At 38.3% G+C, this 26526-nt stretch overlaps 1 protein-coding gene across 4 annotated transcripts in view; it reads left to right on the plus strand.

Moving 5' to 3' along the window:
* The window catches only part of LOC106870898 (cilia and flagella-associated protein 47), a 192929-nt gene that overhangs the window by 133943 nt on the left and 32460 nt on the right, over positions 1 to 26526 (plus strand). For all 4 annotated transcript variants that reach the window (XM_089350841.1, XM_089350840.1, XM_089350838.1 and 1 more), the window contains exons 40-50: positions 444 to 636; positions 6477 to 6704; positions 9424 to 9590; positions 11006 to 11131; positions 14818 to 14911; positions 17065 to 17147; positions 18322 to 18450; positions 19807 to 19950; positions 22570 to 22685; positions 23172 to 23226; positions 24637 to 24785. In XM_089350841.1, the coding sequence (XP_089206967.1) occupies positions 444 to 636; positions 6477 to 6704; positions 9424 to 9590; positions 11006 to 11131; positions 14818 to 14911; positions 17065 to 17147; positions 18322 to 18450; positions 19807 to 19950; positions 22570 to 22685; positions 23172 to 23226; positions 24637 to 24785 (1484 nt within the window). The remainder of the gene's footprint in view (positions 1 to 443; positions 637 to 6476; positions 6705 to 9423; positions 9591 to 11005; positions 11132 to 14817; positions 14912 to 17064; positions 17148 to 18321; positions 18451 to 19806; positions 19951 to 22569; positions 22686 to 23171; positions 23227 to 24636; positions 24786 to 26526) is intronic.

Raw genomic sequence — 26526 nt, forward strand, 5'->3', positions numbered from 1 at the left:
TGTGTGTTATTTCTTTATTGCCCACAAGGGGCTAAACATAGAGGGGACAAACAAGGACAGACAAAGGGATTAAGTCGATTACATCGACCCAGTGCTTAACTGGTACTTGATTTATCGACCCCGAAGGGATGAAAGGTAAAGTCGACCTCGGCGGAATTTGAACTCAGAACGTAACGGCAGATGAAATACAGCTTAGCATTTCGCCCGATTTGCTAACGTTTCTGCCAGCTCGCCGCCTTAGAGAGAGAGTGTGTGTGTGTGTGTGTGTGTGAGGTACTTAACTTAATAGCAGTTCTTGGTGAGGATTTTGTATCTAGGACCTTATAAATGTGCAAATCATCCATTTCAAATCTTACTGTTCACAATGCAAATAAGCATTTATTCTCGATGGGTGGGGTTTTGATTCTAATCTTCTATAGCTCAAAGTTTTGTCTTCTCTACAGAATGTTATCTCAGTGGATTCTCATTGTTATGAAACCCAAACAATATTGCTGGAATTACAAAACCCTTTCCCTGTTGGCGGGGAATTCTGCATATCAATGACTGAGGAAAATGTAGAGTCAGCATCTATAAAAGGTATCTACTTAGGGAAACCAATACTTCTGACAACAAATTCTCAAGATCTCAATAATCCTGGTAAGGACCATATCACTTTTTCTTTCATATTTTGTATGTTTATTTATATGCATATATTATTAGTGCTATGTGAAAAGTGCTGGCACTGGTGTCACAAAAAAGCACTCAATACACTCTGTGGAGTGGTTGGCATTATGAAGGGCATCCAGCCATAGAAACCATGCCAATACAGACAATGGAGCCCAGTGCAGCCCATAGCCTTACCAGCTCTGGTCAAACCATCCCACCCATGCCAGCATGGACAACAAATTATATCTTCGGCCAGTTAAATTGTGATTCCTTAACAACACTATAAACTACATTTAACTAAGATATCAGTAGCTTGCTGAGTATCTCCTGTTGAGTAATTATTACATGAGAGGATCTGCTAGTGAGAAAATGTAAGTTGCCTGAAGTTTACCTGCTCCACTCCCTCAATTTGGATTTTGATTTGCATTCATAACAACTCAAGTAGCTAACCATGAACTATTAAAAAATGTTTTTCAGTTAATTGAACTTTGATATGGGAAAAGCCTAACAAATTGCCAATAAATAATTTTTGTTCCTGAATGTTTTATACCTACCACAGACTGGTTGAAGCTTACAAATCTTCCTACTCTTAAACCCTTGGGTCTTATAATCACATATCATGATGTATATATATATAAAAATTGGTAATACAATCTATATTCCTTTTATAAATTTATTGAAACAAATGATGCATGTTCTGCATTACATGCGAAAATGAAAGTAAATCTTCATATTTTAATGTAAGCACTGGTGGCGTCAACCAATTTCTTCAAATGGCCAGGGTTGGAATGAACAACTTTTTTGAAGGACGTTGTCTGGGATATCATTGAGAACGTCCTGAATCTGTGTTCCAAGTTCTCCAGTGTGTGATCGGTGCTGCAACATCCCAGCCTCATCACTCCAGAGGATGTTTTCAAGCAATTCAGGCCAATCTTCATACAAGCCTAGCATTAACTTCCCATATTCCATTCTGCAGTTACAGTTGTCAAGTTTTAGCTCCTGCATGTAATGAGGTTTCCAAGGACAAAAATTCAATTCTTTATGCAACACTTTACATATTACGTGTCTTGTTAGTCCACTTTCATGTGCTGCTTGACATGTTGATTCTTGTGGGAGGCAATTAAACACCTCCTGCACTGTTGCCACATTATCCACTGATCAGAATGTGTTTGGACAACCACTTCTTGCATCGTTCATAGAGCCTCTGGGTCATCAGCTTTGCATGACAACTTTTTATTGTCTCCAGACATAGTGTTACATGCTTACCTTTCCATGCATGCTACCATCTCTGAATTGAAACAATGGAATTTCATACTTCATAGTGTGCTGCTACCTTAGCTCACTCCTGAACAGTCAAGCAACCAGGTATCTGGGAAATAAGATAATAAGAAAATAAGAAATCCCCATTAGTGTTGTCTGTTTAAAAAATGTTTTCGTCATGACTTCAGTGATACTAAAAGTTCTATAAGCAATTTCCAATGCCTAGTTACTTCCCACCCACACTGTATATATATATATATATATACATATATATATATATATATATCATCATCATCATCTTCATTTAACGTCCGCTTTCCATGCTAGCATGGGTTGGACGATTTGACTGAGTACTGGTGAAACTAGATGGCTACACCAGGCTCCAATCTGATTTGGCAGAGTTTCTACAGCTGGATGCCCTTCCTAACGCCAACCACTCAGAGAGTGTAGTGGGTGCTTTTACGTGTCACCCGCACGAAGGTCAGTCAGGCGGTACTGGCAACGGCCACGCTCAAAATGGTGCAATTTATGTGCCACCCACACAAGAGCCAGTCCAGGGGTACTGGCAACGATCTCGCTCGAAAATCCCACGAAGGCCAGCCAGGCGGCCCTGGCAACGGTCACACTCAAAATGGTGCATTTCATGTGTCACCCTCACAAGAGCCAGTCCAGGGGCACTGGCAACGATCTTGATCGAAAATCCCACGAAAGCCAGCCAGACGTCACTGGCAACGGCCACACCCAAATTGGTGCATTTCATGTGTCGCCTGCACATGAGCCAGTCCAGGGGCATTGGCAACGATCTCGCACGAAAAATTTCATGTGTCACCCACACATGAGCCAGTCCGGGGGGGGGGGGGGGCCGGCAACGATCTCGCTCGAGTATCCTACGACAGCCCCGCACAAGAGCCAGTTCAGGGCACTGGCAACAGTCTCGCTCGAAAAATTTCATGTGTCACTTGCACAAGAGCCAGTCCAGGGGCACTGGCAACGATCTCACTCGAAAAATTTCATGTGTCGCCCGCACATGAGCCAGTCCAGGGGCACTGGCAATGATCTCGCTCGAAAAATTTCATGTGTCATCCGCACAAGGGCCAGTCCAGGGGCACTGGCAACGATCTCACTCGAAAATCCCACGAAGGCCAGCCAGGTGGCCCTGGCAACGGTCACGCTCAAAATGGTGCATCTCATGTGTCACCCACACAAGAGCCAGTCCAGGGGCACTGGCAACGATCTTGATCGAAAATCCCACGAAGGCCAGTGTATATATATATATATATATATATATATATATATATATATATATATATATATATATTCTTTATTCTTTTATTCTTTTACTTCTTTTATTCTTTTACTTCTTTCAGTCATTTGATTGAGGCCAAGTTGGAGTACCGCCTTAATTAAAATAGCTATTTCTCAAGTGGGGAAATATATATATATAATTAATAAGATTGAAAATAGAGAGATTCAATGGATATAAATTAATTTACTAACCATTTAACATTGCCCACAATTGTCTCACCCTGCACCCAATTTAAATCACAAGACGTACATAATAATATAAGTTTGCACTTTGAGTAGTCTGGGGTGAAGATCTTCAGGGCAAGTCCAGTTTTCCCCCAAAGATCTTCCACCCAGACTACTCAAAATGAAAACTTATTATATATGCTTTGCAATTTAAATTGGGACCAAAATGAAAAAATTGCAGGCAAGGTCAAATAATTAATAAATGAATCTCTCCATTTTCAAACTTATCAATAATATTTGATGTTTTATAATATATTTATTGAAGAAATATCTCTTCAAAATATAACATATTAAACCAGGGTACCTTGGATAAAACTATCCCTGTAAGAGGTTTAAATATCCTCATAGAATATATATATAGGTAAATGATAGGATTGCTTCAATATTTCAGGGGTAGTCTGAAGTATCTAAGCAACCAGGGGATAGTTAAATCCGAAGGCACTACTGGAAATTAATTGCGTGGGTACCGTCTTTGTTAGAAGGTATCCAGAGGCAGGTAATTTATTGCTTAAACCGCAGTTTATAATTATAATTATGTGGAGAATGGAGAAACAAACACAAGAAGAAGCAAATCAATTGGGCCAGTTAGCCATTGATTTAATTATGTGGAGATTATATAATGAGTCATTTACGAACCTTTCGATGTGCCAAATGGTTTGACAGATCTCTTCAGAATGTTGAGAAGTATGTTAAAGTTCATGGTGTGAGAGATGCAGGAGAAACAGTTAGTGGATATAGTAATGCATATAGTGGTATAAGAATAGAATTAGGTAAAGTTAGTCTTACATTTTAGTTGAAGTTGTGTTAATAATTAAATCAATGGCTAACTAGCCCAATTGACCCCACTCCTCCTGTGTTCACTTCTTCATTCTCCACATAATTATATATATATATTAAGTAGTCTGGGGTGAATAAAAAATATATATATATATATATATATATGATGACTACTGACCGAGACCTTTGGAAATGTGCTGTGCATGAGAAGACCTGGCAAGCCAAGTGAGATCGTTGCCAGTGCCCCTGGACTGGCTCTTGTGTGGGTGGCACATAAGATGCACCATTTTAAGCGTGGCCGTTGCCAGTACCGCCTTACTGGCCTTCGTAGGATTTTCGAGCGAGATCGTTGCCAGTGCCCCTGGACTGGCTCTTGTGCAGGTGGCACATAAAAGACACCATTTCAAGCGTGGCCGTTGCCAGTACCGCCTGACTGGCCTTTGTGCGGGTGACACGTAAAAGCACCCACTACACTCTCGGAGTGGTTGGCATTAGGAAGGGCATCCAGCTGTAGAAACTCTGCCAAATTAGATTGGAGCCTGGTGTTGCCATCCGGTTTCACCAGTCCTCAGTCATATCGTCCAACCCATGCTAGCATGGAAAGCGGACTTTAAACGATGATGATGATGATGATGATATATATATATATATATATATATATATATATATATATATTTATATATATATATATATATATATATATATTTATTTATATATATATATATATATATATATATATATATATATATATATATATATATATATATATATATATATAAATATATATATATATATATATATATATATATATATATATATTTATATATATATATATATATTTATATATATATATATATATATATATATATATATATAAATATATATGTATGTATGTATGTATGTATGTATGTATGTATGTATGTATGTATATATATACTATACAAAACCAAGGCAGAACGAATACCTCAAGCCATTTAGAATAATTCACAGTGAATTTTATTCCTTGTAAACTGTAAATTTTCTCTGTCTAAAATATTCATACCTTGTCTCTGATGATGGAATACTGCATGGAATCAAGTACCCTGACCTCTTAATATACTGCAAATCCCCTATTTTGGCTCAGAAAAAATAAGGTGGAGGTCCCCCCATCCCGGAATCATTTTTTGTGTTGAATGAATTCCTGTGACCTTCTAATATTGGAAAATTAGGTTACTTAAGGTGAGCCTGGAAACAGATGGTTTTGGGGTCTTATTGTTTAACTTTTGGTGAGCCATGGTGTAACCAACAACATGGTAAAAATCCCTGCCATTAATTCGGTGTGGATGGGTAATATCTAATAATTCAATCACAACATGGATTACATGGAAAATCATGGATTACATGGAAAAATGCGAGCATGAAAAGTAATATTCTTAAGATTATAAACCTGGAAAAGTACAGGACAAGTTATTACACCTGTAAAAGTATAGGACAAGCTATTACTTCTGGTAAAGTAAAGAATAAGAAACTTTTTGTTTCAAATATTTCAGCTTAAATTAAAATTTAAATATTAAAACTTATTTTATTATAGCTTACAAATAGCACTTATACTTATTTAAGTAGAATTTGGCTAATTTACTACCTTAAGTACAGAAAAAAGTGACTAATTAGACAAACTTAAAAATTAGCTGAACAGTTTTGTACAATAAATTTAAAAGATGAGAACTGTAAAGAGTGATAAATTAGAACTGGTATTCTTTGCTGCAATATTTTAAGCAAAAAGTGTCTTATTCTTTACTTAACTAGAAGCAATAGCTTGTCCAATACTTTTACAGGTCTAATAACTTGTTCTGTACTTTTCCGGATTCATAATCTTAAGAATATTCTTTTCGTGCTCGCATTTTTCCATGAAATATAATTATGTAGGTCGTTTGGGTGAATCCTAGTTGTTTCCTCTTGAAGCACATTTGCTTATTCCATTAATACAACCCAATATGTAGTCTCAGTTGCTGCTAAATGTTAGCCAAAATACATGTTAAAATTGAGAATTACAAAAATATTATTTTGAGAGTTATTGTGTAACAAAACATGAAATTAGAAATTTTGGTATTATTTATTCACCATTATGCATGTTTCATTTGCTGATAGGAATTACGAAGTTTTGCATATTAGATTGACATGTAAGGAATTTCCTATTAGAAATTCTTCAGACAGAGAAATTAAATACTACAAATAATAGAATTTTACATTATTATGTACAAATTCATTTTGTTTTTCTATTACAGCAAAACGAAATAAAAAATTGAAAAGTTTCCACTGCCAAACACATCCTATTTATCTACCAGAATCTGGGAAAGGAAGTATTGAGGTTATTTTCTTGCCATTCTTCATGGGAACTGCCCATTGCAATGTCATATTGAGTAATTCAGTAATCGGTGATTTTATCTATGAAATTAAAGCTCTGTCCAAAACACCTTTGGCTACTCCACTGAAAAATTTCATTCCAGATAGAGGTAAGAAGACAAATGAATCTGTGTTTGTGTGTTGGGTTGTGTGTGTGTGTGTGTGTGTGTGTGTGTGTGTGTGTGTGTGTGTGTGTGTGTGTGTGTGTGTGTGTGTGTGTGTCTGTATCTGTATCTGTGTCTGTATCTGTATCTGTGTCTGTCTGTGTCTGTGCATATATGTATATTATGTATATTAATGTCTCTGCTTCATTGTCTTTTTTTTTTTTGTATATATGATATCAGAAAATTCCACTTCAACATGGAATGGTTCATTTACAACTGCTTCTTCCCCAAAAAACTAAAACACTACAATATTTATTTTAGTCAAAAGAGGAAGGTCAATGCATGATATTTTTCAATGCTTTGAAACAAGTCTGGGGGAAAGAAGCAGTTATCATCAGTCTGTGGTGCAGGTGACACATAATACACCATTTCAAGCGTGGCCTTTGCCAGTAAGACATCCGAGCGAGATCGTTGCCAGTGCCGATGGACTGGCTCCTGTGCAGGTGGCACGTAAAACACACCATTTTGAGCATGGCCGTTGCCAGTACCCACCTGACTGGCCCTCATGCCTGTGGCACGTAAAAGCACCCACTACACTCTCAGAGTGATTGGCGTTAGGAAGGGCATCCAGCTGTAGAAACTCTGCCAAATCAGATTGGAGCCTGGCGTCGCCTTCTGGTCCACCAGTCCTCAGTCAAATCATCCAACCCATGCTAGCATGGAAAGCGGACATTAAACAACAATGATGATGATGATGATGTGATCCAAGCACAGCTGCTTGAGTCTGAGTGAACTCTGCTAAATGTAACCTTGAGCCAAGTGATGATCTTTAACGTATCACACAGGTGAGGCTGCTGTGATTTCGGCGCGAAACGAATCAGTAGCGGCACAGATTTCGTGATGGAGGGGTTAACGATCACTTCCATGCTGATGCTTGCTGATGAAGCTAAGTCATATTAATGCCAATGCAGAAACTAGTCCGCGTAAATCCACATGTACGTAAGTCGATTGTCTTAACATATTTTGCCTTCGTTTTGATTTCTGTAATAATTTCCAGTGTACTTTTGGCGATTTAGTAACGAGTTTTGACTGTTATTTCAAGCAGGTAGACATACTTAGTATGTCTTTTGATTTATTATATATATATATATATATATATTTATACTTGATTGTTAATGTTAGTCATCTGAAAATTTTTAGTCTGCCTTCTCTATTTACATCTATACATCATCATCATCATCATCATCATCATCATCATTTAACTTTGTTTGTCCATGCTGGCATGGGTTGAACAGTTTGGCTGGAGCTGGCAAGCCTAAAAACTGACCTAGACTCCAGTCCGATTTGGCATGGTTTCTATGGCTGGATGCCCTTCCTTAACACCAACCACTTTACAGAGTGTAATGGGTGCTTTTGCATGGCACTATACAGGTGCTTTTACTTGATAACACATGGGTGCTTTTATGTGGCATCACATGGGCCTTTTTACGTGGTATTACACAAGTGCTTTTATATGACACCAGTGTAGGACTCTTACAGGTCAATCCTCACTACCAAGGGGACTGGTCTTAACACTTCTGCTGTGGCATACAGGTCTTCTTGAGTACAGCAAGGCATCAGGCATCTTGGTCCTTTGTCATCTTACCTGAAAGGTTTAGCATTGTGAGGTCGTTCTTCAGTACTTCGTCCCATGTCTTCCTGGGTCTCCCACTTTCACCTATCCCATCTACTTTGAGAGATCAGCATTTATTTATAGAGTTGGCTTCCATCTGCATCACATGACTAAACTAATGCAGTTTTCTCTCTTGCACACAGCAACTAATTTCTCTTATACTTAATCTTTCTCTCAATACACTAGCACTCTGTTGAACATGTACACTTACATTACACATCCAATGAAGCATACTAGCCTCATTCTTCTCTAACCTTCACATGTCCTCTACATTCAGAGCCCACATCTTACTACCATGTAGAATTGCTGTTCATTTACATGCATCATAAAATCTTCCTTTCACTTGGAGAAAGAAACCTTTCATAGACAACAGAACTAACCACTCACTAAACTTCCTCCATCTTATTCTTATTCTAGCTATCACACTCTCTGTGCATCCTCTCCCACTACTAATTTGATTCCCTAGGTAGCCTAAATTATCTACTACCTTTAATGAACCACCAGAACTTTTCAAAGAATCAATTTCCTGAGTCTCTATAGTTTTTATAGATCCTGCGCATCTTCTATATATGAACACTACCTTCTCTGATAACCTTTCTATTGCTCTGCTACACCTCTTGTGTGTCCATCACATAAATTTCTTTTTCTGTTTATTTGAATCATTGTCTCCATATCTGCTCACTCAGATTCCCCTTATAAGTACTTTTACCCTGTTGACTTGGTCCTCTGTAAAGATATCAGGGTGTAAGTTCAAATCATTTGAGCGCTACTAAGTGTTTTCTATACTGAGATTCTCTCAATCTCATCTATTGATTCTATACACACACACACACACACACACACACACACACACACACACACACACCAATCGGTAAGAAGAGGCAGGATCCATGGAATGTCAAACTCCACTGACTATGTAAAATTTGTAACAGTAGTAAGGAAAACAAAATCTAATAATAGCTTCATACATATATAACATGCAAAACATGACACAACAAATATCTTGCAATACAACATAACATTTATTTATTTATTATCTGTTTGTGGTTGCAGAGGAATCAAGTCCGTATTTTGGGAAGAGAAAGAAAAATGTCAGTACCAAAGAATATAAAACACTCGTATACTGGAAGTGTGAAGTGGAGGAGATTTTGCAGAAAGTCATCTGGATTCCATTAGTCAATTCAGCCAAAGAAAAAGCTTTGATTCAGTTAGCCAAAATGGTATGTTTACAAGTATATATATATATATATATATATATATATATATATATATATAGATAGATATATACATCATCATCATCATCATCATTTGAAGTCCATTTTTCATGCTATTATGAGCTGGACAGTTTGACAGGAGTTTTCTAGGCAGAAGAGTGCACCAGGCCTCACTCTCTGTTTTGGCATCGTTTTTACGACTGGACACCCTTCATAATACCAATCACCCTACAGATATATATATATATATAATTGGCAGCAGAAGTGGTGGTAACTGTCTGCTGCTGGTGATGTAAACAATGAAGTACTTGTACACACTACTGAACCATATGAGAGTTTCTCTTGTGATAAATTTCACATTATTATATGTTCTAACACTTTTAAGTGGTGTTAAATTGTACGATATATATGGCGTAGCTGTGTGGTAAGAAGCTTGCTTCCCAACCATATGGTTTTAGGTTCAGTCCCACTACATGGCATCTTGAGGAAGTGTCTTCTACTATGGCCCTATGGCCTCAGGCCAACCAAAGCCTTGTGAATGGATATGGTAGACAAACTGAAAGCAGTCTGTTGTATGTGTGTATGTATCATCTTCGTTTAACGTCCGCTTTCCATGCTAGCATGGGTTGGACATATATATATATATATATATATATATATATATATATATATATATAGCAATAAGAAAATGGAGGGGAATATGAGGTACTCATCAACTTGCAGACACTGTATTCCATTGATTAATCTGTTTATTTTATAACTAAATTGACAAAAAACACAATATACAGACACTTATGACATACCACGTCATATCAACAATTAAGATTTCAAATTTAATGGACATCTAGCAATTGGAGAAGGTACAAGATAAGCAGTGCATGACCTTGCAGGTGGGACCCAGTTAGAATTTTTTTCAGGTTGAGTAGCTCATCCTGCTTAAAAGGTTTCAGAATAAAAGTTGTGAAATGATAATGAATGAAATACCCATGTTTCCAAAAGGGAATTATTCAAACCCCAAAGAATTGTTCTCAGCACAGGGCTATAATGCTTCCCCATGACTCCTGCACGTGATCAAATATGCATATATCATCAGTCACTAAGGGACATGATCAACTGGTTAATGTCAAGCAACTGACCAGAAAATCTGTGGTATTGAGCAGAATACTTGTTGTAGCCCATCTTTTACTCCAACACAAAACTTGTACATCATAACACTTCCAATCAGTTAAGATCAGGAGCCACGAGAGCCACTGCCTGGTACTGTACTAGAAAATATCATCATCATCATCATCATCATCATCATCATCACCATCACCACCATCACCATCACCACCATCACCATCACCATCATCATCATCATCATCATCATCATCATCATCATCATCTAATTTTCATATCCTGTTGTAATTTCTTTAATTCAGCAAATGTCAGAATTGGAGTATTATCGTCGCACACTTACCAACACTCTGGAAAGCTCTTCTCGAGCTGCTGAAGCTTATGCTGCAATGACCAGTTTAACAGAGAATCTTCTCAGAAGTTGGCATAAAGTAAGTATGGAATTTTAAATCATTCAATAATGAAGATACCATCCACAGCAACATTAAGTAAGGTTAATCATCATCATCATCATCATCGTCGTTTAACGTCCGCTTTCCATGCTAGCATGGGTTGGACGATTTGACTGAGGACTGGTGAAACCAGATGGCTACACCAGGCTCCAATCTGATTTGGCAGAGTTTCTACGGCTGGATGCCCTTCCTAACGCCAACCACTCAGAGAGTGTAGTGGGTGCTTTTACGTGTCACCCGCACGAAGGCCAGTCAGGCGGTACTGGCAACGGCCACGCTCAAGATGGTGTATTTTATGTGCCAGTTCATGGAGCATAGAAATAAATAAGCTCTGTTGTAGAAAAAAAAAAGGAAAGTAAAAAAGGAGATTATTTTGACCTGCAGGCATATTCCCCTATTGTTGCTCATGAAATTTAAATAAGACCCTTAGGATGAATGATAAATAACAATAGATGTCTAAGTGAAAGTATGATAAATGCTAAAACCATTAGCAATTATTTCTTCACTATTTGTTGATGTATGCAGTTGACATCATAGCTATGTTGGGTATGTAACTCTGCTTTTCTTTCATATATCAGATTCTACACACTCTAACTTGAGTGTATGTTGAGTGCATTGTGCTTTTGCACCACAAATACAATGTGTGTGTGGGGGGGCAGTTGTTCAAAGCTGATGTTTCCCTCCATCTTCCTTCAGTTTAGGAAGTATTAAAAAGCTGAATATAATTATGCTCTGAGATAAAAAGAAAAACAGACCAATATAAGTAAGTGATTTATATTATTTTGATTCATTACGCAAGTATGGAAGATAATACTAGATATGTTAACAGTCTTTTTAGTTCTTCTCAGAGAAGCATAGTCTTAAAAATACTGGCTGATGTAGTAATTGGAGAATTACTAAGTAATTACACAGTCATCATCATCATCATCATCATCATCATCATCATCATCATCACCACCACCACCACCATCATCATCATCATCCGCTGCATGGCTGAAACAAGTAAAAGAATAAAAGAAAAGAATATGTGCGCATGCGCGTGCACACACACACACACACACACACATCCACATACCTACCCACTATCACATTCCAGAGTAAAAACTACAATTAGTTGATAGCTTCCGTTACCTAGGTGACCAAGTCAGTAGCAGGGGTGGATGCTCTGAAAGTGTAGCTGCTAGAATAAGAATAGCCTGGGCAAAGTTTAGAGAGCTCCTACCTCTGCTGGTAACAAAGGGCCTTTCACTCAGAGTAAAAGGTAGACTGTATGACGCATGTGTGCGAACAGCCATGCTACATGGCAGTGAAACATGGGCCGTGACTGCAGAGGACATGTGTAAACTTGCAAGGAATGAAGCCAGTATGCACCACTGGATGTGTAATATCAGTGTGCATACACGACAGAGTGTAAGCACTCTGAGGGAGAAGTTGAACTTAAGAAACATCAGATGCGCTGTGCAAGAGAGACGACTGTGCTGGTACGGTCTTGTGTTTCAAATGGATGAGAACAGCTGTGTGAAAAAGTGTCACACCCTAGCAGTAGAGGGAACCTGTGGAAGAGGTAGACCCAGGAAGACCTGGGATGAGGTGGTGAAGCACGACCTTTGAACATTGGGCCTCACTGAGGCAATGACAAGTGACCAAGACCTTTGGATATATGCTGTGCTTGAGAAGACCTAGCAAGCCAAGTGAGACCTTAAGTGTGGCCTATGCTAGTGCAGCATAACCAGCCCATTTAAGAGAACCCTTCAATCATTGGGCAATAAACTGTGCTTGTGAAGACCTGTTGGGGCAAGTGAAATTGTTGTCTTGGCCGATGACAGTACTACCTGATTGGCACCCATGCCAGTGGCACGTTAAAAGCACCATTCGAGCGTGATTGTTGCCAGTGCCAGCTGACTGGCCCACATGCTGGTGGCACATAAAAAGCACCATTTGAGTATGGTCAATGCCAGTGCTGGCTGACTGGTCCTGTACCAGTGGCATGTAAAAAGCATCATTTGAGTGAGGCCATTGCCAGTGCTGCCTGACTAGCTCCAGTGCCGATTGCAAGTAAAAAGTACTATTCAAGCGTGGTTGATGCCAGTACCGCCTGACTGGCCCTCATGTCAGTGGCATGTAAAAAGCACCCACTACACTCTCGGAGTGGTTGGCATTAGGAAGGGCATCCAGTTGTAGAAACTTTGCCAAATCAGACTGGAAACTGGTACAGCCTTCTGGCTTGCCAGCCCCCAGTCAAACTGTCCAACCCATGCCAGCATGGAAAGCGGATGTTAAGTGACAGTGATGATGATGATGATATAAATATATTTATACATATATATATATATATATATATATATGTAGATCATCATCATCATTATCATCATTTAACATCCGCTTTCCATGGTAGCAAGGGTTGGACGATTTGACTGAGGACTGGTGAACCAGATGGCTGCACCAGACTCCAATATGCTGTACTTGAGAAATAGACCCATTAAGACAAGTGAAATCATACTCATGGCTGATACTGGTATCATATAACTGGTACCTGTGCTGGTGGTATATAAAAGCACCCATTACACTCTTGAAGTGGTTAGCATTAAGAAGGGCATCCAGCCATAAAAACCATGCCAAATCAGACTAGAGTATGGTGCAGCTCCTCAGCTTGCCAGCACTGGTCAAACCATATAACCCTTGCCTGCCTGGACAGCAAATGTTAAATGATGATGATGGATGGATGGATGTATATATGTACAAGATAATTGCAATAATTTTCAAATAATTTTTGTGAAGTTAGGCAAAATATACTTATAAAACAACACACCAGAACAACCTTGTAAAAAGACTTTTACATTGAACTTGTGGAATCTTTCCCCGAAATATTACAGAAACCTTTTAGCATTTACACTGACCATATTTGGCCCAAGTATTCTACCTGTTTTTATGTTCAAACCAACCATTGCTGGCCTCTCACATTTATCCTACAATGTCATTCTATAAATAACCACATCATCAAAATCTTGGTGCAACAATCAATGCATGATTAATTCAAAACAATGGTAATAATTATTACATTTGTCAGAGTAATTAGTATGCTAACTGGTTAAACAATTTCTCTTTGTATTTAGTAATTGACTTGACATTATCTTACACATTTTAAGGTGGTGAGCTGGCAGAAACATCAGCACGCCGGGCGAAATGCTTAGCAGTATTTCGTCTCTGCCACTACATTCTGAGTTCAAATTCTGCCGAGGTCAACTTTGCCTTTCATCCTTTCAGGGTCGATTAAATAAGTACCAGTCATTCACTGGGGTCAGTATAGTCGACTTAATCCATTTGTGTCCTTGTTTGTCCCCTGTGTATAGCCCCTTGTGGGCTGTAAAGAAATAAGAAACATTAGCATGCCGAGTGAAATGCTTAGCGGTATTTTGTCTGTCTTTATGTTCTGAGTTCAAATTCCACTGAGGTCGATTTTGCCTTTCATCCTTTTGGGATCGATAAATTAAGTACCAGTTGCATACTGGTGGTCAATCTAATCAACTGGCCCCCTCCCCAAAAATTTCGGGTCTTGTGCCTAGAGTAGAAAAAAAAAAAAATTATCTCACACATTTTGCCTAACATTTTAAAATATATGTTTGTTTTATTTTTTATGTTTGTTTCTTTATGTGCATTGTCTGTAGGAAAGGAAGACTTTGACATTCAATATCGAATACAGTAACAGAAATTTCAGGTTCCCAAATACGATCCATTTTGAAGTAAAAGAATCAAGGAAAGGTAGGAACCAAAACACTTGTTAAAAAGCAAAAAACAAAAAATAAGTAAAGATTAAACAAATAGATACTCCCACAGCACAACCACTTTATTAAAAGACTCTTTATGCCATCACTCAGCCTGCTGGAAATAATAATCATATACCCACTCAAAAAATCATACCATAACTTGTTAAAAAAAATGAAATATAGATCAGATAATGTAGTCCTTGATGTGATGGTTGTAGATGGAACACATCTGATCATGTTGTTGTTGTTGGTACTCCGTCGCTTACAACATCGAGGGTTCCAGTTGATCTGATCAACGGAACAGCCTGCTCGTGAAATTAATGTGCAAGTGGCTGAGCACTCCACAGACACGTGTACCCTTAACGTAGTTCTCGGGGATATTCAGCGTGACAGTGTGACAAGGCTGACCCTTTGAATTACAGGCACAACAGAAACAGGAAGTAAGAGTGAGGGAAAGTTGTGGTGAAAGAGTACAGCAGGGTTCGCCACCATCCCCTGCCGGAGTCTCGTGGAGCTTTAGGTGTTTTCGTTCAATAAACACTCACAACGCCCGGTCTGGGAATTGAAACCACAATCCTATGACCGCGTGTCCGCTGCCCTAACCACTGGGCCATTGCGCCTCCACACATCTGATCATAGGCCTGCTTGATCAATACTGACATGAAGTTAACAATGTTACTGCCAGAATATGCATTATAAACACTATCGACATTTCGTCACCATCACCATCGTCATCGTCGTCATCATCATCTCCAGTACTGCCACCACTTCCATCTTCATTGTCATTATCATCATCATCATCAACATCATGATTTGTCCCCAAAATTCTGAGGTGTTCGTTTGTGGTGTTAGTATGTCAGATCATATATTTTGCAGTCTTACTTCAGACACTTTGTTGTGTCCTTTAATAAAACACATAGCTACAGATCACAAAGATACGGGTTCAAATCTCACTAAAATCTCTTTCTTGTTTCCCTGCACAACATACATAACCACAGATCTCAAAGTCATAATTTTAACCCATAATTTCATTTTACATCATAATCTCAACTCAAAGGTTGACTTTGCCTTTCATCCTTCTGGGGTTGATCAAACAAGCACCAGTTGAGCACTGGGGTCGATGTAATCAGCTTAGCCCCACCCCCTAAAATTGCTGGTCTCATGCCAAAATCTGAAACCTATGTAGCATCCTGAATTGATGCAATTTAGGCTTTACTTCCTGCCCAGTAATCTGTTGTCTTGTATTTGTGAAGGTGCATGGCTCAGTAGTTAAAGCATTGAGCTCACAATCATGAGGTGGTGAGTACAATTCCTGGACCAGACTGCATTCTTGAGCAAGACACTTAATTTCATGTTGCTCCAGTTCACTCAGCTGTAGAAATGAGTTGTGACATCATTGCTGCTGAGCTGTATCGGCCTTTACCTTTCTCTCAGATAATATCCGTGGCATAGAGAGGAGTGGCTGGTATGCATGGGCAACTGCTGGTCTTCCACAAACAACCTTGCCCAGACTTGTGCCTCAGAGGGCAATTTTCTAACAGCAATCTCATGGCCATTCATGACTGAAGGGAGGTTTTACCCTTTACACTGTGTTTGTTCCAGAAATCAATATTTGTCCCAAAAACCATTGCTAGATTGGCATGGCATACTACAAGAATGCCTGGTGGTATTCAGTTATGACCATTCTGAATTCTGAATTCAAAACCTATAGCAGCTCACTTTGTATTCCATCCTTTGGAAATCAATGAAATATATAATACAGTAATTCTGGCATTACTGAATGGATGCATTCTTGAAAGCTTTACCATAATTGCAAAATATCATAATGCAAAACAATTTTTTCTATTGACTTCCATGTTATAAACCAAGATGCATTTTTACCAAAAGCAAAGCAGCACCCCCAATAACTTGAATTTCCATAATGTGAAGACTGTGTACCAAGAGCTCGATTTAGTCACACCCAAGAAATTTGTAGGCACTTTATCACTTTTAAAAACTTATCAACATTTATAGGTTCATATTTGATAGTACTTGTGAAAGAGAAAGTTTTGTATAGTTTTCTTGATATTTCTTTATTGACTCCTTACTTATTTTTTTCTGTCATTTATGTATATATTATTATTATTTCTGTTTTTTCCTTTCTGTCAGAGAACATACTTGGATTACGAAATGAACATTTCCGGGTACCAGTGACCTTTAGTGCTGATTCCAGTGGACATTTTGAATGTCAAGTAAGAATATGTCCTTTAACAGCATCATCATCATCATCATCATTATGAAGGTGGTGAGCTGACAGAATTGTTAGCATGCCAGTCAAAATTCTTAGAGGTATTTTGTCCATCTTTATGTTCTGAGTTCAAATTCCACCAAAGTTGACTTTGCCTTTGAATTTCCTCATGTATCTCTTCATTCAGTTAAGTGAGTGTGACAAGCCAAGTTTCTGTAAGAAGCCTATGGAACTGTCAAGTTGCATGAGGCAAAATCAGATGATTTCAAATAGTAATAATAATAATAATAATAATAATAATATATAATGTCTCAGAACATAATGACCACTAAGCATGCTGTACATTCTGCTAACAATTCTGCCAACTTGCCACATGAGAGAGTGAAAAGACTTTTTCTTTATATTCAACAACAAAAAACAAGTTTACAAAGAGGCAACGTAAGAGCTGATTAAAAGTTAGATGAAGTAACATCATTAATTGCAAACTTTAATGGTCACAGTACCCAGAAGCAAGCTTGTGCAAGTCATTCATTTCTGAAACTTTAGTTCTGAAGCTGAGTTATTCGTATCACAAAATTAAGAAAGAAAAATGAATAAATTATGCTCAGGTGCAGGAGTGGCTGTGTGGTAAGTAGCTTGCTTACCAACCACATGGTTCCGGGTTCAGTCCTACTGCGTGGCACTTTGGGCAAGTGTCTTCTACTATAGCCTCAGGCCGACCAAACTGAAAGAAGCCCGTCGTATATATGTATATGTGTGTGTGTGTGTCTGTGTTTGTCCCCCCAACATCACTTGACAACCGATGCTGGTGTGTTTATATCCCCGTAACTTAGCTGTTCAGCAAAAGAGACCGATAGAATAAGTACTAGGCTTCCAAAGAATAAGTCCTGGGGTCGATTTGCTCGACTAAAGGTGGTGCTCCAGCATGGCCACAGTCAAATGACTGAAACAAGTAAAAGAGTAAAAGAGTAAAGAGTATAGTGTTATTTTAATGGTTATTGGCAATATGGATATAGTATTTGTTTTTTAGACATCAATAACTTTCAAAAATTTTCTCCCAGTCTTATGGATTCCATGAGCACAAAAAGTATTCAGAAACCCTGCCCTTGTGAACATCATGCATTCATGAAGATTTTATACAAGAAGCTTTTATTCTTTCCTTTCTTTCTTTTCAACAGATTTTATTGTCAGCAAAGGATGACATACGTCTTTATAAACTTGAATGCACAGCTTATCCAAAAGGAAGTAAAATAGAAATAGAATTTCAGACTCCTGTTTTACAGAAGACAGTACAGGATATCCCAATTGTAAGTGGGAATTAACTTGTCGTATTTTATTTCATTCATTACCCATTTCAATACTGGCTCACCTGACACCAACACTGCTCTCGTATCTCCAAGCAACTAACGTGTGTGTATATGTGTGTGTGTGTGTGTGTGCTCATGTGTGTTTGTATGTGTGAATCATTGTACAAAATGATGCTAGCGTAAAAGATAGAATCAACACTCAATACATAGAGCAAAGTTATATTTGAAATTTAAGTTGAAGACTTCAAAAGTCCATGACTTGGTAGCTACCAATTACAATTAGATTTTCTTTACCCGTTTACTGCAGAAATCAGATATATCCATTCAAAATTTCATTACCCTAAACCATGGGAAAGCAGTTTTATATACCAATCTATCTTTTGTTAAGGAATGTTATGTTTGAGACTACTTTCTGTTGAAGTGCAAGCATAACTGTGTGGCAAGAAGCTTGCTGGCCTTGGGGAAATATTACCTTGTTTTGAACTAGGTAAAGGTTGATGTGCAAACTCTGCCTCAAATATACTCTGTCTGACCCATGCAAGCATAGAAAAGTAGATATTAACTGATGATGATATGTCAAGTTTACTAAGGTAACATGACTTGCAGAAAATGCCAATTCTATATTTTGGTAGATATTTAACCCTTTAGCATTTAAACCGGCCATCATCATCATCATCATCATCGTTTAATGTCCGCTTTCCATGCTAGCATGGGTTGGACGATTTGACTGAGGACTGGTGAAACCGGATGGCAACACCAGGCTCCAATCTAATTTGGCAGAGTTTCTACAGCTGGATGCCCTTCCTAACGCCAACCACTCAGAGAGTGTAGTGGGTGCTTTTACGTGTCACCCGCACGAAAACGGCCACGCTCGAAATGGTGTCTATCCGGCCAAAAGTATTCTGCCTATTCTATGTTCAAACTGACCAGATCTAGTCTTTCACACCAACCCTACAATAACATTTTAAAGACTAACAGCTACCTCATCAAAATCTCATAGCTACAAGATAATGCATGATTAGTTCAAAACAATGTGGATAAAAAAGCATTAATTATGGCAGAATAATGTGAACACTAAAGGGTTAACATCATTCCTAAAATACCCATGGAATTTGATTTTGGAGTTAAAGGTTTAAGGACTTTAACAAACTACACTGTCAATGTGGTCACTTGATATATTAGAAATTTTCTATATAATCAGATATATTCACTCAAAATTTCAGTGCTCTTAGCAGTGGAAAGCAGTTTTATATACTAGTCTATCTTCTTTTGAAGTATGCCATGCTTGAAACTATTTTTGAAATTTCCCTGTCACTTTCAGTGTTTTGTAAATATTTGTTTATTTGTTTATTTCAGATAAATCCAACCAGTAATATCTGGAACCTGAAAGCTATTGTTGAAGGAGATCCATTCTCAGGACCAGAGAGTTTGGTTGTACCAGCGAATACCACTGCTTTCTATCCTATCTGTTACAGACCAGCACTAGAAGAGGGATATAAAGTAAGTTTTTCTCACTATTCTTAATCTCAGTCAACACTTCTATAGACTATGCATCATTGTTTCAAATTTTGCCACAAGGCCAGCCCATAGACTCTGTGTAGTCAAACCTTTCATGTGTGTGTGTGTGTGTGTGTGTGTGTGTGTGTGTGTGTGTGTGTGTTGTGTGTGTGTGTGTGTGTGTGTGTGTGTGTGTGTGTCTGTGTATGTTTACATTCTGCACTGAGCTACAAGTAGTGATGTTTTTTGACTTCTCCTCTCAACAGATTATTCTCAAGTTCTGTACTTTCTAAGATAAGATGAATACAAAAAAATCTGGTAAATATTAACAACCATAAGAGCATCCAGCTATGACAACAATGCCTCAAAAAAAAATAAAATTATGTTGTCTAACCCATGCTAGTATGGAAAAACAAATGTAATATCAATGAATGAATGAACTTGGGAAGATAAATGACTGAGGTGTTTTCCTTAAATGGATTAAGGATGCATCTCTGGAGTAATACAGAATATGCTGTTGGAAGTAAAGTAGCAGATCTTGGTGAGGAAGGGAAATAGTAAGCTGGGATGTAGGATGTTTCTCAAAGCAGAGTTTTGCATATGATTGTATGTAATTTTCCTCTCTGAAGTACAATGATGAAGGTAATTACAAAGATGATAATAATAATCTCAGTTCAATAGCAAAGATACTATCTTTGCCATTAAAAAATGTGAGTGGGTCAGCTTGTCTGCTATATGGCTATATGGCTAAACAGTTCATGAAGGCAGTTATCAATGTTTTCCATTCCTTTCTTTTACTCACAAGAAACCTGGCATAGGTAATTGCTGATTATGATCATATAAAAGTAGTGAATCAGTTGTGATCACACCAAGAAAAATGAATTAGATTTCATATGGCTAAAGATTAAATCTAATCACTAAAAACAAAATCTAAAAGAGCAGCAGAAAATGAACACACTGATAGTCAACTGTAGTGAATAATTATACAAGTATGTCTTCACATGGGTGATATTTTTACAAACTACATGTTCCATGTATAATTAAAAAGTAATGACGTCTTATCAAAGAACCCACAGTTAGACTGTTTTGCTGTTAAGGTCTAATAAGGCCAAAATATCTTCAGAAGTATTGCTGAACTGCTAAGGATCAGAATAACTCCCCACTGCATTACATATAATAATTTGTCTGTCTTGCTTGAGTCTTCAGGTTCAAGCTTTTGTTTATCCTTTTACATCATGTATAAGGGACTGAGATACAAGAATCCTTCCTGACCAGGGAGCCAATCAGTTGCAGGATTTACCCTGCCGCAACTGTTGCTGATGTTAATTTTCAGTTGAGTGGATTGAAGCAACATGAATTGAAGAATTTTGTTCAAGGGAAGACTGCATCACATGGTCTGGGGATTGATCCAATCAATTTACAGTCATGAACCCAGTACCCTAACCCCTGCACCACTCATCTTCACCACTAATAATGACTTTTGAATAATAGGAGCAGGCGTGGCTGTGTGGTAAGAAGCTTGCTTCCCAACAACATGGTTCAGAGTTCAGTCCTACTGCATGGCACTTTGGGAAAGTGTCTTCTGCTATAGCCTCAGGCCAATCAAAGTCTTGTAAGTGGATGGAAACTGAAAAAAACTGAAAGAAGCCCATCGTGTGGCTGTCCCTGTAAGTTAGCAGTTCGACAAAAGAGAACAATAGAATAAGTATTATGCTTAAATAAATAAGTCCTGAGGTTGAGTTGTTCAACTAAAACCCTTCACGGTCGTGCCCCAGTATGGCCACAGTCAAATGGCTGAAACAAAGAAAAGAAAGAATTGTTAATACTATTTATGCTACTGTTTATGGCTTCAGTTTTGGTGCAAGACAAGCAATTTTAAAGGAGTGTAAGTCAGTTACATGAAGCCCAGTGTTTAACTAGAATTTATTCTGTTGACCTGGAAAGATGAAAAACAAAGTCAACTTCAGCAGAATTTGAATCCTGAATGTTAAATGTGAGAAGAAATACCATTATGTAGATTTTGTCTGACAAGGTAACGATTCTGCCAGCTCACCGCCTTATTCCAACTACTACTAACAGTAGAATTGGAATATTTAGTATAAAATAAGGCAGTGAGCTAGCAGAAATGTTAGCACGCTGGGCGATATGCTTAGCAGTATTTCATCTGTCTTTACATTCTGAGTTCAAATTCCGCCGAGGCTGACTTTGCCTTTCATCCTTTCATGGTTGATAAATTTAGTACCAGTTGCGTACTGAGGTCAATCTAATCGACTGCCCTCCCCCGCCAAAAAAATTTCAAGCCTTGTGCCTAGAGCAGAAAAGAATATTTAGTTTGAAATATTGCTGGTGTTGTTGTTTGTGGTATTTAACTTGAAGTTTCGCTCAAAGCAGTCTTACAAGCAATAGTATTTCAGACGTAGCATATTGAGAAATACTTCATCCAATGTTTCCTTTCGTACAACAGTCAGGTGTGATTTGAGGTAAATCTAATTGCCATATATATCCAGCAGGTTATACAACCACATAGATGCTCCCTCATTGGTTTGTGTGAAGCCAATAGTTAAAGAAGGGTGGAAGGGAGAGCTGTCGTAATGTTTGAGTAATTATAATTTCTCATTACAGGGCAAGTTAGTGCTGATGAATGGAAATGCTGTTATTGAAGACATAAATCTGGTTGGTAATGCCACAAGCCCTCTCGCAATGGGGGAGATTGTTATCACTTCTGAAGTGAAAGCCAAGTAAGATTCTAGAATCAAATATATCTGTCTACCTGTTTGTTTACTTAATCTTTTTTTTTTACCTTGTTTCAGTATTGCCTGCATACATAAAGCTCATGAATGACCAAGTTGTTAGGCGAGGTACTAGATAAATTACCTGAGAGATTGGTAATTTGGTCTGCTCATGTTTACAGCATTACTTTGTATTGGTTGTTGCAAACTCACAAATGGTCCAGTCCAATAACAAATCATTTATTTTGTTAGTAAAAAGTCATAACACAATAATTATGTAGGAATATTGTTGTCAACAAAAAAACAAAAAAAAACATTCAAATAGAGAAGTGCTGAAGAGGTCACAATGTGTGAGAAAAAACTTTGACAAAGAACCTAAAATAATAGTAATAGTGCTGAAGTGAAGACTAAATATATAGTGCATGTGTTTAATTGGCAATATATGACCATCCCTAAGTATAACAATATGTTGTTATTATTTTCTCTAAATTCCAGTGCAATACATGTATTGAATGTTCCAAACCGCACTAAGAAGAGGCTGACTTATGAGGCAAGTAGCAAGTAATTGACTCTAAACTATTTGAAACTATTTTTTTTTCCACTCCCGATCCCATTGTTATTTCTTTGGAAGTACCTGCTTCACGCAAACATTTGAGGCCATCGATATTATAAATTAAGATCATTTAATAATTGGGTTAGTCTTCACACTCTAACTCACTAAAGCTTACTTGCACTCTCTCTCTCTCTCTCTCTCTCTACCCCTCTCTCTCTCTCTCTCTCTCTCCCCCTCTCTCCCTTTCCTCTCTCTCTCTCCCCCTCTCTCCCTTCCTCTCTCTCTCCCTTCCTCTCTCTCTCCCTTCCTTCCTCTCTTTCTCTCCTTTCCTCTCTCTCTCTTCCTCTCTCTCTCTCCCGTCCTCTCTCTCTCTCTCCCTCTCTCTCCCTTCCTCTCTCTCTCCCTTCCTTCCTCTCTTTCTCTCCCTTCCTCTCCCTCTCTCCCTTCCTCTCTCTCCCTCTCTCCCTTCCCCTCTTTCTCTCTCCCTCCCTTCCCCTCTCTCTCTCTCTCTCCCTCTCTCTCTCTCCCTCTCTCTCTCCCTCTCTCTCTCTCTCTCTCTCCCCCTCTCTCCCTTCCTCTCTCTCTCTCCCCCCTCTCTCCCTTCCTCTCTCTCTCTCTCCCCCTCTCTCCCTTCCTCTCTCTCTCTCTCCCCCTCTCTCCCTTCCTCTCTCTCTCTCCCTTCCTTCCTCTCTTTCTCTCCTTTCCTCTCTCTCTCTTCCTCTCTCTCTCCCTTCCTCTCTCTCTCTCCTCTCTCTCCCTTCCTCTCTCTCTCCCTTCCTCTCTCTCTCCCTTCCTTCCTCTCTTTCTCTCCCTTCCTCTCCCTCTCTCCCTTCCTCTCTCTCCCTCTCTCCCTTCTCTCTCTCTCCCTCTCTCCCTTCTCTCTCTCTCTCTCTCTCTCTCTCTCTTCTCTCTCTCTCTCTCTCTCTCTCTCTCTCTCTCTCTCTCTCTCTCTCTCTCTCTCTCTCTCTCTCTCTCTCTCTCTCTCTCTCTCTCTCACTCTCTCTCTCTTTCTTGCTCCCTTCCTTTTTAATCCTTCTTTATTTTGATTTACTTCAGTCATTGGCAAGAATGCCTTCTCCGCAACAGAGAGAGGTTTAGTCAGTAATGAAAGCATTTTCCTTTGAGAAAATCATGCCCAGACTCTTCTCCCAAAGTCAATCAAATGATTAAAAAAAATTTCCTCGTTAAACAAAAACATCTTTTACCTCACCCCACAGTTGTTATTAATTAAATTTTTGCTAATCACTACATTATATATGTTTAAACTAACATAAATCATGTAAATATTGTTCAAGCCATAGTTGACTTATCTTCACCTATATTTATCTGTGTTTTGGTTCTCCAGACAAACATAAAAAGTTTTCATTCCACCAATTACACTTCTCTCCTTTTCATTTCCATTGGCAGGTACAATCAAACGTTCCATTCACTAGTGGAAATCCGTTCGTGTCAGTGAGTAGCGCCCAAGTGGCCATGTACAACCTTCACGTCCGGCCAACCATGGGAGGTACTTTTGAAGGAATCATCAACTTCGTTGTCAAGAAGAGAGTGAAAACGTTCGTTAGATTGTTTTTTTTTGTTTTGTGTTGTTGTGTTTTATGTTTTTGGATTCATTCCCACTGCACGCTAACCTAAGCAACTCTCTGAGACTGACCAAATGCTTTTGTAAATTATTTCAGTTAGTGGAAACTAGATAGAACCCCATCGCATGCATGTGTCTATGTGCAGACATACATATGCTGGACTACTGAGAAATCTGCTGTTACTATAACCAGATTACAAGTTCAGGTTTATACCTGCAATTACTGGCGCACTGGAATATGTAACACACTGCCTAAATACCAATCGTGAGAAATTAGGTTTCTCAAAACCAGAAAGAAGAAAGCTGATTCAAAGACTACAGAGTCAAGCCATCACTGGAATTGTAAAAATTTGTAAAACATTTCAGATGTTTATCATTTATGTATATATGTACATGTATATATGTATATATGTATATATGTATATATGTATATATGTATATATGTATATATGTATATATATATGTACATGTATATATGTACATGTCTATACATGTAAGTATATGCATGAGAATGCATTTATAAAACAAAACATACAAATTTGCACATGCACTAATTCCAAATACTGCATATATATGCACATATGTGCACAAATACTCTGTTGATATTCTTGAAATTCCAATTTTTGGGATTTGAGTTAGTTAGAAATTCCAATTTCTTGGATTTAGGTTAGAATCCAGCTCTTTTTATATTCGTAAAAAATCTTGAAAAAAAAAATTAATAATGACATACTTAGAATATTTATTTTTTTTTGTCAGGTCAGTCCAGAATAATAAGAGATTGACTTGATCCAAATAAGAATGCTTTGATATTCAGAATTCTTTCTTTCAACAGTCAATACTAAATAGACACACACATGCATATGAGTGCATATGTGAATGTGTGTGTAAGTGTCTTTGTTTCCTAACCATTTGACAACCCAGTATTTATTTACATCCCCATAACCTAGCAGTTCAGCCAAAAAAAAGCAATAGAATAATATCTGACTAAAATACTAATTTTGATTTGTTTGACTAAATCTACAAGGTTAGTGCTCCAGCATAGCTGCAGTCGAATGACTGAAACAAGTGTAAAGATTGCCAGCAGATTTTGAAATAGCTCACCCATATCAGTTGGATATTTTTCCGTTTCTTCTGGGATTCTTTTTTTGTACTGCACACTTAAAAATAATGGAGGCAAGCCTTTTCAAGAAAGGAAAAAACAGAATAAAAATTAGTTCATAACTTTTAAATGTTGCTCACCCACCCCACATCTCCTCACATATTACTTTCCCAACAGCCATCACTTTTGAAAAGAAAAACAAATTTCTCCTAATTGGGGCAAGCGAAAGCGAAATCGTGATGGCACCTGTCCCCAGCAGAGCACCAAAATGAGCAAGGGTATCAATGTGGGTCACTGTGGTCTAACACGAAGTCGGCATTGATGGGATTAAGACTGTGTGCAGGCCAGTCCATTAATGAGATGTTGTTGTTGTCAAACCACTCCCCTACAACCCCTGCAGTATGGACAAGTGGTCAGTCGTGTTGAAAGACACAATAGTCATCCCCGAACTGTGCTGGTGGCACGTGTAAAGACATTCAAGCAAGATCGTTGCCAGTGCCGCTGGACTGGCTCCTGTGCAGGTGGCACATAAAATACACCATTTTGAGCATGGCCGTTGCCAGTACCGCCGGACTGGCCTTCGTGCCGGTGGCACGTAAAAGCACCCACTACACTC

Source organism: Octopus bimaculoides, chromosome 4, assembly GCF_046866305.1.
Source record: "Octopus bimaculoides isolate indiv1 chromosome 4, ASM4686630v1, whole genome shotgun sequence".
NCBI classification, from domain to species: domain Eukaryota; kingdom Metazoa; phylum Mollusca; class Cephalopoda; order Octopoda; family Octopodidae; genus Octopus; species Octopus bimaculoides.